Source organism: the organism of the source record quoted next, unplaced genomic scaffold, assembly GCF_019419815.1.
Source record: "Pyrus x bretschneideri cultivar Hongxiangsu unplaced genomic scaffold, Pyrus_bretschneideri_v1 Contig10, whole genome shotgun sequence".
Lineage (NCBI taxonomy): Eukaryota > Viridiplantae > Streptophyta > Magnoliopsida > Rosales > Rosaceae > Pyrus > Pyrus x bretschneideri.
Genome location: NW_025999391.1, coordinates 167,884 through 180,444, shown reverse-complemented (window position 1 = coordinate 180,444; position 12,561 = coordinate 167,884). Strand labels below are relative to the sequence as shown.

The 12,561-nt window shown below is 35.7% G+C and overlaps 2 protein-coding genes across 2 annotated transcripts in view; one reads left to right on the top strand and one right to left on the bottom strand.

Annotated features, from left to right (window-relative positions):
* The window catches only part of LOC103934343 (putative branched-chain-amino-acid aminotransferase 7), an 80,719-nt gene that overhangs the window by 37,733 nt on the left and 30,425 nt on the right, over window positions 1–12,561 (bottom strand). The window lies entirely within an intron of this gene.
* On the top strand, window positions 953–1,540 carry LOC103967069 (pathogenesis-related protein 1-like). The gene has a single exon (XM_009380315.3). The coding sequence runs from the start codon at window positions 1,002–1,004 to the stop codon at window positions 1,506–1,508; it is 507 nt and encodes a 168-aa protein (XP_009378590.2). The 5' UTR covers window positions 953–1,001; the 3' UTR covers window positions 1,509–1,540.

The following is a 12,561-nucleotide window of genomic DNA, read 5'->3' as shown; positions in this document are numbered from 1 at the left end:
GGAGTGGATTGCCTAATTTGTGCTTTGGGTTTGAACCTTCCTTTCTTTAGAGTAATTTAAAATAGAAATATTGTTTGTTTTATAAAAAAAAAAATAATAATTTGACCATTCATAATGTTAGATTCAAAGTTAAATAGATTGAACACCACGTAGTATTATAGAATAAAACTTAGTGAATATATTTGATGTCCTAGCACAGTTAGAGTACATGCACCTTTCTACTACTATCAAAACATCGCATGTATATCTGAATGAACAATGAATGTGCAATCACGAACCAAATAACTGAGAATCAGACGACCAAATATCATGATGTATATATGCTCTCGTCTACGCTTAAAAAAAATAAAAAATAAAAAAAAATAAAAAATAAAAAAAAAAAAAAAAAAGAAGAAGAAGAAGAAAAATCCCTACTACTAACTTGTTAGTTCTTAGCAATAAACGGTTCATTGCTTTTTGTTTTTTCCCCCCAAAACTAATCAACATCATTTGCATGAGATTATTGGTTAATTGGATGAAATGTGGGGTCGTCTTCAATGGGTGCAAAAGTCCAGCAACACCTTTACGTTAGCCATGTTATTGCTGTCCTTTTGTGCAAGCATCATTAGTTTTGAGCCTACTTCACCGGGTTGAAATAGCCTACTTCTACTTATATTATTCAGTATTTAACCAAAAACCCCTAAATTATTCAGAATAAGTAATAATTTTGATCATATTAGGTGCGATATATATTAAAAAAATTTTGGGATAAAGTTAGTGAAGTACAAAATTTATTTTATATTATTCAACATATATTTTTCCTGAGATTTGAATTTAGAATATCTTTTAACAAAGTAAAAATTATTTTAATAATTTTATTTAGAATTCCTATTTTAGCCCTGTTGGCTAAACAATTCTTGTGACTGAAGCTTCTCTCTATAAATACCATAATCCCATGTCCCATTTGTGTTAAGACCAACCTCTGATATTCCCACCTGCATCTTACACAAAGATACAGAAAAATGGGGTGCTCTAGTAACCTTTTACTATGCATATTCTCCACAGCATTAATCTTAGCTGCTCATACCTCCCTAGCCCGGAAAGTCGGTTATTATCCCCCTAACCCTCACCAAGACTTCGTCGATGAACACAACAGAGCTCGGGCAGCAGTTGGTGTTGGTCCGATCAAATGGAACGACACTGTAGCAGCCTATGCTCAGCAGTATGCCAATACAAGAGTGAGAGGGTGTGACATGGAGCACTCAGGAGGGCCTTATGGTGAGAACTTGGCTGAAGGCTATGGAGAAATGACCGGTGCTCAAGCTGTGAAGTTTTGGGTGACTGAGAAACCCAACTATAACTACGCCTCCAATAAGTGTGTTGGTGATGAATGCGGACATTATACTCAGGTGGTTTGGCGCAACTCGATTCATCTTGGATGTGCAAGGGTCAAGTGTGACAATAATTGGGTTTTTGTCATTTGCAGCTATGATCCTCCTGGTAACTATGAGGATGAACGTCCATACTAAAAGGAAAATTTAAGTGAAACCAGTTTATTGTTGCTGTGGCTCCTCAAATTACTAATATATATGTAAAACTCAATAACTGAAGACACAAGTGACGATCGATAAGCTCACTCTATAAAGTCACAACAATTGGAAACATTTGATAAAGCTGAAATTTATCACGGTGGGCCCGAGCTTCAAACAATATTTAGATGTTGGTGGTTAGAATATTTGTATTAATTAATAATTGTTGTGAATAATATGTGGATAGCCCACATGAATAGTTTGTTACTATTTATGCACAGTATTTTCACTATTCATTTGTGGAAAATTTGTAAAGTGAACAGTGTTCTCTTTGCTTATAAAACGAATGAGGATATAGAAGCCAACGAGGCACACAGAAGAGGAAGAGAGATATGAATGAAAGGAGAAGAAGAGGAAGAGAGAAAAGAGAGGAAGAGGAGAGGGGATAATAGAGAAAGAGTTATTTTGTACTCTTATTATTCTAAATCATAATGGAAGCACCACTGTTGTTCCGAGGACGTACTCCAGTCACACTGACTGTAGTGGAACCTCATAAATTTTGTGTCTTGTTTCTTTTATTCCACTGCACACATCATCGATTTTACAACACGTTATCAGCACGAGAAGCTCTCATGTTAGTGGAAAGCACAACGCCATAAATCTGGTAAAGCATTACCTACCTCTCACCTCTGTCAGATAAAATCTCACAAAACAAAAGGTATGTTCATTTTCCGTCTCTCCCACCGCGCTAGAAGCGCCCCACCGAATTCCGGTGAGAATTGAAATTTACAATGACCTGTAGTCGTCACGAGATGAGAAAACTCGTACCTGATAATTGGTTTCCAGAGATCCAGAAGAATCTCATCAAACTTGGAAACCCAGATCATGTCGTTCTAGACGGATCTCGAGGACTTAAGATAATTCTAGTTTTAAGTCTTACGTTGCTCGGCCCGGTGCCCATGGCCGCTGTCTTTTGATGGCGTTGCAATCCTCTAGTAAATGCCAACATTTTCTTCGTCACCAGTTTTGTGACTCCCCGTCTAATATCCAACAACTGAAGCGTTATCACCATTTTTTGGTGAAGAGATCGATGATGACAAAGGTTTATTGGTTTTGCTTTGCTGGGAAATTCTCATATCCCAACAGCGAGCCCCAATTGAGATTCCCTTTGCTGACCAAAGGGCTTAAAGTCCATTACCATACCTAAATAAATAAATAGAATAAAAATGGGAGCCAATGAAAGAGGTGTGGTTTTGGTTGTGCACAGAAAAAGAAAGAAAAAAGTGAGTGATCAATCATTCACGTGTGAAAGAATAAAAAGGGGAAATGGGGCCATTTTGGAATGGTGTGTAGCACCATGTGAAAAAGAAATAAAAGCAAAGGTTATGGAATGGTACACAGCACCATGTGAATAAATAAAATAAAGGGTTCTGATACTTTTTATTTATGTGAATGGTGTTGGTTTAAAATCTTTTCACAAGTTCTATTTACTTTAAAGCAATTTATTTATCATGGACGGTTTTACCGCCTACTGCTTTAAGTTTTGATTTATGTGAATGGTGCTGAATTAAAGCCCTTATCACAAGCTTTATTTACTTATATGCAATTTATTCACTATGGTTAGAATTACCGCCTATTACTTTAATTTATTTATTATACTTCTTTTGTTACGATGAGTATATACAGGACCTGAAGTTCCTTGATCAGATCAAAACCTGTAGTTTCCTGCTCCTCATCATATAAAAATGATTGGACCTGAAATTTCATCATACAAAAAGATCGGGCATGAAGTCCCTTGATCCTCAAGATCAGGACATAAAGTTCCTTGATGAGTACCGTAAGTTTGAAGTGCCATAATGCCTCAACTTAGTAATAAAAGCCATAAGAGTCTTAGTCTACAGACTATTAAATAAGGACTAGAAGTTCCTTATATCCATACTCAAAATGGTTTAGCAGAAATATTTATTAAGCGGATGAAATTGATTACCTGCGCTCTGCTCATGAAAACAAAATTGTCAAGTTTTCTACATGGTGACATGTCATGATGCATTATTAGTTTGGTTGGGACCTGTCTCCAACCATCAATACTTCTCAATACAACTCGTGTTTGGGAACCAGGCAAACATTATACATTTATGAGTTTTTGATTGTATTATCTTTGTGCCTATTGCACTGCCACAACGTACTGAAATGAGGCATCATCGTGGATTGGGCATTGACGTTGAACACCATCTATCATTCAATATTTGGAACCCTTGATTGAGGATATGTTTACCGCGTGGTTTGCGGATTGTCATTTTGATAAGACAATTTTCCCGCCGTTAGGGGGAGAAAATAACTTCGTTTCAGAAGAACGATGAGAAAATATCATTCTAGAAGAATGATGAGAAAAGATCGTTCCAGAAGAATGAAGAGAATTTGTTTTATTTTGATTCGTGAAGCAATCAATATAAAAACGAAGTGAGAATAATTGAATGATGCAACAATATGCAAATCAAATGCCAGATGCATTTAATGATGCAACGAAAGTGATGAAATTACATATACTTGCTGCAAATGTGGCTACAAGAATTGATATCCCTGTTGGACAAAATAATGAAGCAGTAAATGATTTATCTGTTGCACACCTGAAGCGTGGCAAACCTTCAGACTCAAAAGGTTTAGTCATTTGAAAGAAGAAGAATATGACACTACTGAACTATTGCATTCCTGAAGCATAACTGCAACATGCCTGAAGCATGACAATCGCTGCATGGATACACGTCCCAGAAAGGACAATCCGCATAGATGGGAATGTTGATGTCTCATGCATCAAGCATGATAAACGTATAGGTTTCAATGACTCAACTCCCGAAGTGGAGATTAAAATCCAAGCTCTATAATGCTCAAGAGGAGGTTATGATCCGCATTCTCTAAACTATGACTATCCTAGAAGAGAAAGTGTAATGCTCTTGAAAAGGCAATGGATATCCAAAGAAATGAAAAGCTTTTATGCATGTGCATGGGATCACGAATTGATGATAACCAATGGTAATTCTGGTTTTTACAAGTAGCTACTAAATTCATCAATAAGCTATATTGATATTGAGTCACGTTTTTTTGTCCATCGACGAAAGAAAATATTATTTGCCAAAAATGGAGAAAGGCAATTCCATTACAATCTTGTAAAAACGTGGAAAAATGGACCTATATATATGTGTATAAAATATAAATAGCCAAAAGATGTTGAACCAAAAGAGGTTACATATGAGCATTTGTAATACAGTGAAATACACTCACATGATATGACACAAGGTTACTAATTGAAACCTGAAATTATACTCTTGTAAACGAGTTCAAAAAAAAAAAAAAATGAAGAATTATATATGAAGGGTTGCGAGTCGCCCACATTATATCTCCATAAGTAAATCCCTCAAACATACATGGAAGCAAATTGCTCTGTATAAATTCCAAAGGAAAATGTGTCATGAAATGTAGAAAATCCCTGAAGGATTCAAATAGCTTGAAGTAAGCTCCGGAAGGGTAAAGCATAAAATATGTACTCAATACCAATCGATGGTATAAATTGCCTTAGTGAGTACTTTCATTATGATATTGTTGCAACATACTAAAATCTCTTGCAAGAGTTGATGATATTAAATTGGGACTCCTGAAGAGTCAAGAAATATTATAAAGTGTTGAGAAAAATATTGTCTCGAACTGCAGATCGAACAATATGCCAACACGAATCTTATCCATGATGTTTATGATATTAAAGAATCTTATGGATTGAAGATTATGAGTTGAATACTTAAATGATTTAGACACTAAGAATGATCATTTATCTTCGTGAGGGTGAAGATTAATTGATATTTGGTCCAGAAGTACCACATCTTAATGAAGTATATGCTTTATTGTATTTGGCACAATACATTGAACGAAATAAAGCTTATATATTGATATCTCCAAGAAATTACAGACATGTACATACACATGAGTTAAAACAAACAAACAAGATGAAGCCTTCACAAAGGTTGCTCATGTGAAGCCTGAGTACTCGACAATACCCCAGAAGGGGGAGGCACTGGAGATTGATCATGTGGCACCCCAGTACTTGGTAAAACACCAGAAGGGGAAGGCATCAATTGCCTTTGGAATCTAGCCACGAATCTTTGGTGATTACTTTGAATCCGACTTTCGGATTCCTGTAGCTAGTCGAGCTTTCTTTTCATGCTCGTCGAGTAATTATTTGCAAGCACATGTAACACTCTATTCTCGTGCTTGAGCCCTCTAATCTCTTGTTTAAGACTTGTCACCTCAGCCATCAATGATTCAACTTGGTGAGTTCGAGCAAGTAGGTGTTGGCCCATATTGGATATAGAGCCCGCACATTGAACACTGAGAGCTAAGGAGTCTTGAACGGCCGACTCATCAGACCATTTTGAAAGGATTCTGTTATCCTTTGGAGTGAGAAGATTCCTAGCTACCACTGTAGCGGTAATGTTATTCTTCATCACAAAGTCCCCAACTGTAAGATGACCATTAGAAGATAAGAAGGACGGGCACCATATATTATCATATCATGACCCTACTCGTTTGTGTCACTCATAAGACTTAAATCTAAGCAAATGTTAGATAGGTAAGCTTCAGAAATGATGAAGGAAAAAGTGGTCAAATAAAATCTCAAAAGTGCAAGAAAGGGAAAATTTCTACAGGCAGCAACTTTCTAAGCATACTCTTGAACACAATTGATGTCTCTATAAAAGAAGAGGCAATAGAGCCACTTGTTCAGAGATCGAAGAGGCACCGCTCTCCGAACTTCAAAAGCCATATTTTCCTGAATAAAGTTCGTTGGCATTTTTCAGACGCAATCTCAGCTTTTTCAGATATCGCGTGCAACTTTGTCAAAGATCTTTGACAAAGTTGAAAACCCGTAAATCTTACTGTTCTAATTACACCACAGTTGCTGACAAGAGTAAAGACACAAGACCACTACTTGCTATTGAAAAATCTCTATATATGTCAACCTTCGTTCTCCATAACAAGGCAGACTTGCAAGAATACCTAACTCTTCCTCATCTCCGAGAATGCATCTTCAACAAAGCATCTCGAAATACCCAGTTTTCTTCCTCCCTAAGAATACCTCTTCAAAACCAGTCATACCAGAGCAAGATTATCTCATATCATTAGGGACGAGAGCAAGAGTATCTCATATCCTGTAATCTCCCTGTCTTTTCCTTTGTCCTTGTTCTTACCTACAAGACAAGGATAAAAGAAAGCAATATGTCGAAACCTCCACTCAAACTTTCAATAAGGAACCGACTGCCCAGAACCTTTGCCTGGTTGCTTACCTTGCATTACTCTCGAGTACTCATCTTCAACTGTTGATATGATGTTGGCTATTTACACTGAAGCTGCCACACATGGATGAGTCACCAAGAAGTGATGAACCATCCAAATGCAAGGGTTGCATTCCACTCCTACATCAGTGAACAAATACTACAAGAGAATATGCCACACATGCATAGAGGAAAACCAGGGAAAATACCTCTTAAGCAAGGGGAACAGATAAGGTAAGCAAAAATGATACTTTGAAACACGTGGAGACAAGCACAACAAACATATGTTGATTCATCCTGACAAAGCCAAAGGTCATTTGCCATATGAAGCTCCTTATGGTCAAATTTCATTCAAGATCAAGCCTAGACAACCCTGGAAGAAATCACAAGTTTGATTCAAGATCAAGTGTTCACCACCCTTGAATCAAATTCAGCTCCAATAAAAGTAGTAAATTCAGACCCTTGGAGGAAGTCTAGCAGAAGGCCCTCCAACCCAATTCAAGAACAAGCCTGTGGAAAGTTAACAACAAGTAAAGCACCTCTTTCGGCAACTCTTCTTGCTAAGAGACGAAAGTAGAATGATCAACGATCAACCTAAATGATTTGAAATCAGGGGGAGATACTCATCAGGGGGAACATCCAAAACAGATCAAGATTTTAACGAATCAATCGAAGACTTGTGGCCATCCAAGGGGGAGTGTTGTGAATAATATGTTGATAGCCCACATGAATAGTTTGTTACTATTTATGCACAATATTTTCACTATTCATTTGTGGAAAATTTGTAAAGTAAATAGTGTTCTCTTTGCTTATAAAACGAATGAGGATATAGAAGCCAGTAATGCACACATAAGAGGAAGAGAGATATGAATGAGAGGAGAAGAAGAGGAAGAGAGAAAAGAGAGGAAGAGGAGAGGGGAAAATAGAGAGAGAGTTATTTTGTACTCTTATTATTCTAAATTATAATGGAAGCACCACTGCTGCTCCGAGGACGTACTTCAGTCACACTGACTGTAGAGGAACCTCGTAAATTTTGTGTCTTATTTCTTTTATTCCACTGCACACATCATCGATTTTACAACAATAATAATATTTGTATTAATTAATAATAGTTGGGAATCAAGTGAATGCGGGCCTCACTTTTATAAAACATGTGATGAACAATATTGATTATTTGTCGCATTACTATACAATATGGTCCACTTTCTAGAGGAGACGTTCCTTGTTTCAGCTTTTAACCTAACTTAACTGCTTTTGTTATATATGCTTAGGGGTGGTATTGGTACGATTATCGTATCAAAATTCATGTACCAATTACCGTACCAAACTTTTGGTATGACAAAATCTATTACCATTACAATGCCAAATTTTTGGTATACTGAATTTCGGCATGGCAAATAGTTTGATTGGCATCGTATGGTAATGGTAATTACCACTTTGTTTTGGGCTACTTTTTTGGGCAAAAATTTGGTTTTTTTCCAGCCTAATTCAAGGCCTAAACCTGTTTCAGCCACTCTCTTTGGGAATTTTATAGAAATTCATTTAAGAAAAAATAAGTAAATAGATGGAAGAATTGCTAAAAGAACCCATCATCCCTAAAAAAAAATAGTACAAAGATTCCTAAATTCCATCTCTACATTCTTTAAAATTGTACAAAAATTAACTTGATAGATGAAGCTAGGGAGAAAGACAACCTAATTTGATGAAAGAGAAGATGAGATGGACTGCAGAGAAAAAGTAATCAGAACAGGAGCAACGAAAATGAAGTTGATAGCAAGATGAGTGAAAGGATGAAGTCGCAACGGTAAGAAGGCTTAGTTTTTTTCATTGGAAAGTAGAGTTAGAGGGTGAGAGGATGATTTTGGATAAATGACTAGGAAAAAAAATATAAAGTGCATATATAATGATAATAATACCTAATTATGTATGTGTGTGTGTGTGTATATATATATATATATAAATGAATAAATAAATGATATAATATTAATAGTAGTGGTACGGTACACTATACCACTGGTAATGGTTTTGAATACCATTACCGTACTGACAATGTATGGTACGGTACAAATACCATACCAATACCAATGCTACAAATTTTTTGTTACAACTTTGGTATGGTATGGTTGGTAATTCGGTTGGTATGGTAATTTGGCAATTGCTACAAATTTTTTGTTACAACTTTGGTATGGTATGGTTGGTAATTCGGTTGGTTTGGTAATTTGGCAAAAAATTACACCCCTATATATGCTCGCTCTAAAGGAAAAAAGTGTTTGTGTTATATAATACATATGATAATGTATTTCTCCAAGAAAAAAAAAACACAAACTATGAAAATATAGAAATGCAATGAATGAAGAACTAAAAATAAACAGAATATGTGCGTGTGTGTGTGTGTACACGAAAGTTACGAACAAACAAAGTGATCAACAAACATGGAACCAAGAAAAAAAAACAACCTATGAAAATGTAGAAATGCAATGAATGAAGAACTAAAAATAAACAGGATATGTGTGTGTGCGCGCGCACGAACGTTACGAGCAAACAAAGTGATCAACAAACATGGAACCAAAATGAACAACTCAAGTTTAATAAGGCTGAGGGATTCAACTCCCAATTATTTTTACATAATATAGAAAACAAGACATACATTTTCAATTGAGAACTTCTATTTTTATAAAATAAATGGTTTAGTATAACATTTATTATTCGCATTGTAAGAGAAGACTCGTGATCATTCCCCGTTTGATGAAATCGCAAGGTGGTGCAAGTGTATAAGGAGTAACTTTACGGCGATGGTCTGGCTGATTTTGGCCATGAAGCTAATTATCTTAAATATTCATTGGTTTGATAATACCCTCTTGGAAAATACTTGTTCTGGCTTCCTTTTTTTGTGTTTGTCAGCTTTAGGCTCTAACGATAAATAAAAAGTGAAAAAAATTCAGTTGAGGTAGCTACGGTAGATATGTTTGATATTCTATTTTAATCTAACTTTTTGTTTTGAAAAGTGAATGTTTTTCTTTAATAGAAGAGTGAATTTACTACTTTTAGTTTACACCACTGTTGTAAAAATTTCCGTCTAGCGTTGCCTAGGCGCTAGGCGGTTGGCCACCGCTTTGATTAATGCCTAGGCGTTTGAAAATTTAGAAAGGGAGCCTAGACCTGTTGAGGCGCCCACCCAGACCCACCTAGGTTGCGACTCACTTAGACAGAAAATAGATAACTTTAATTTTGCATTATTTTTTTTAATAAATTGTAAGAGAGTTGTTGGATACTTAAATGAACACACATTATATGCTTGTTCCCCATGTTTTCATTATGTTCAATACTTCATAATATATATGTCATTCTATTTTGTAGTTTATGATGTAATTACATATATTTTAAGTATAAATAGACAATTACTTACACAAAATATAATAGATTTATTTAAATCCGCCTAGTCTGCCTAGGCGCTAGGCTCCAGCTTGTCGCCCGACTAGCCCTTAACGTCTTTTAGAACCTTGGTTTACACTAGAAAGAAAGGGGAGAGTTTGAACCCGGACTATGACTCCACTGTAAAATAAAGTATAAATTTTTATAGACAAATCTGGTGGTTCCACTTGGGGGGGGGGGTGGTGAGACCTAGTAGGAAGAGCAATACACACTCCATGTTCCTAAGTCAAGACCCAGCCCAAGGAAAGAATTTAGTAGGTTCAAAGGAAAACACTAATCACCAGGCAGTCTACCACTTGCACATTTTTTTTTTAATCAAAAGAGACTGTTTTCAAAAATAAAAATGACGAATGTGGCCAAATTACTTAATACTCATTGGTTTTAAAGATAAAAAAATTGGAAAAACTCTTTCTTCCACGTTCATATAACGCGAGATATTGGAAGCATACCCATCTAGAAACTTGACAGAAGAAAGAAGCTTTAAAAACTCTTTCTTTCCATCCTGTTTAACTGTAAAAAATGGATGCCCTTTCTCATTTTGTTGCCGCATCTTTCATCCACAAGGGTCGCCTTATGCCCATTTGTTCCAAATCGAGGAGAGTTTTCACCGTGTCCTTTGATTTTCCCTCAATGTCTAGAATTGTCCCCATTAATGTATCACACATATTTTTCTCAATATTCATCACATCAAGGTTGTATCTTTTTTTTAACTTCGACCAGTACAGGAGCTCAAATAACACATTCTTATGTGTCCAGTTCAGATGTGTAGTTGGTCTGGGCCCAGTTACAATTTTTCCAAACGGACCAAATTCTCCATATTGTCCAACTGAGTCAAAATCTCATCTCCCGACCATTCTTTGGGTCTTAGGCGAGTCGTTATTGTGTCGTCAAATAGCTATATCATTCGCACGACACTCATGATCCCATGACAACCATCTACAATGACTTATATATTATACATTTCTATCGTGCTAAGAAGATTTTACATCTCCTTGCATACCAGGCATGCCATATAGCCCTTAGTCCTCAAGCTGGAAATCATTATACAAGAGAGAAAATCGTTTATAGTTCATATCACCGCTGCTCGTGAGGTGAACTTCTTCCCAGTAGACTTATCATAAGTATGGACACCATTTTCACATAGATCCTTTAATTCATCAACCAATGGCTGCAAATAAACATCAATGAACTTTCTTGGATCTTTGGTAATTAATAGAGTTATCGTCATATATTTTTTTTTTTCAAGCACTTTCAAGGTGGCCAATTTTAAGGAACTACGACGATCGGCCAAGTGTTGCAGGTTTGGTTTAGAACCCCAAATGGATTGAATCTGTAAGTATCAAGACCCAATCTGACATTGCATGGGTTAGCCACAAAATCAGGGTACTTCAAATTGAATTATTTCCATGCCTCTCTGTCTATAAGATGTCTCATAACATCATCATTAATATGTCCTTCCTTATGCCATCTCATGTCACTTGCAATATGCATTGACATGTATAATTGCTGCAATCTAGGCTTTAATGGAAGATAACACATCACATTTTGTAGAATCTTCGTCATTCTATTTTGAGATGTTTATAGGATTTTTACCACCATTGCAAAAGGGTTAACAACACCTAAGAAATACCTGCAAAAGAACAAGGTTATTGTAGTATAAATGACTCAAGTAAGGTCGTTCTCCACAAGGATTGATATAAACAATTTGTTTTTAAAACGAATTATTAGTTAACTATCTAAAACAAATTTTGGAAAAGGTTTGTAATTCTGATTTTAAAAGATAAAAACAAGAAAATTGAAATAATTGAAATTGGGTTCTTATAAAACTTGGCAGGAAAGAAAAAAAAAACTTTTGAGAAAGGACCAATGGAAAAAGGCATTAGGTTTAGACGTCGCCACTAATGATCCTATATAGTTCTACCAATTATTTATGAATTACCACAAACATGCTTTGAATGTTAGGTGTCTCTAATACATATTCTCCTTGTGATATTCAAGAAAAAATTGATATATAACATGCAATTCGTCTGTGATATTCAGTTCAAATATGAATACGCAAGACTCATTAAGCTTTGTGAAAATCTTTTAAAAAACATGCAACTCTTAAGCACGTGATATTCGCCATAAGTGAAATTGGAATTATCAATTACAATTATCAATCACAAAAAACCCTTATCAACTCTAAGGTGATATTCCAACATAATTGAATCGAATTACTTGTCTAGATATCTTAATGTTGGCCAATCATCAAGACATATAGTAGATTAAACACAGTGATTAATAATTCAAAGCAAGCATGCATA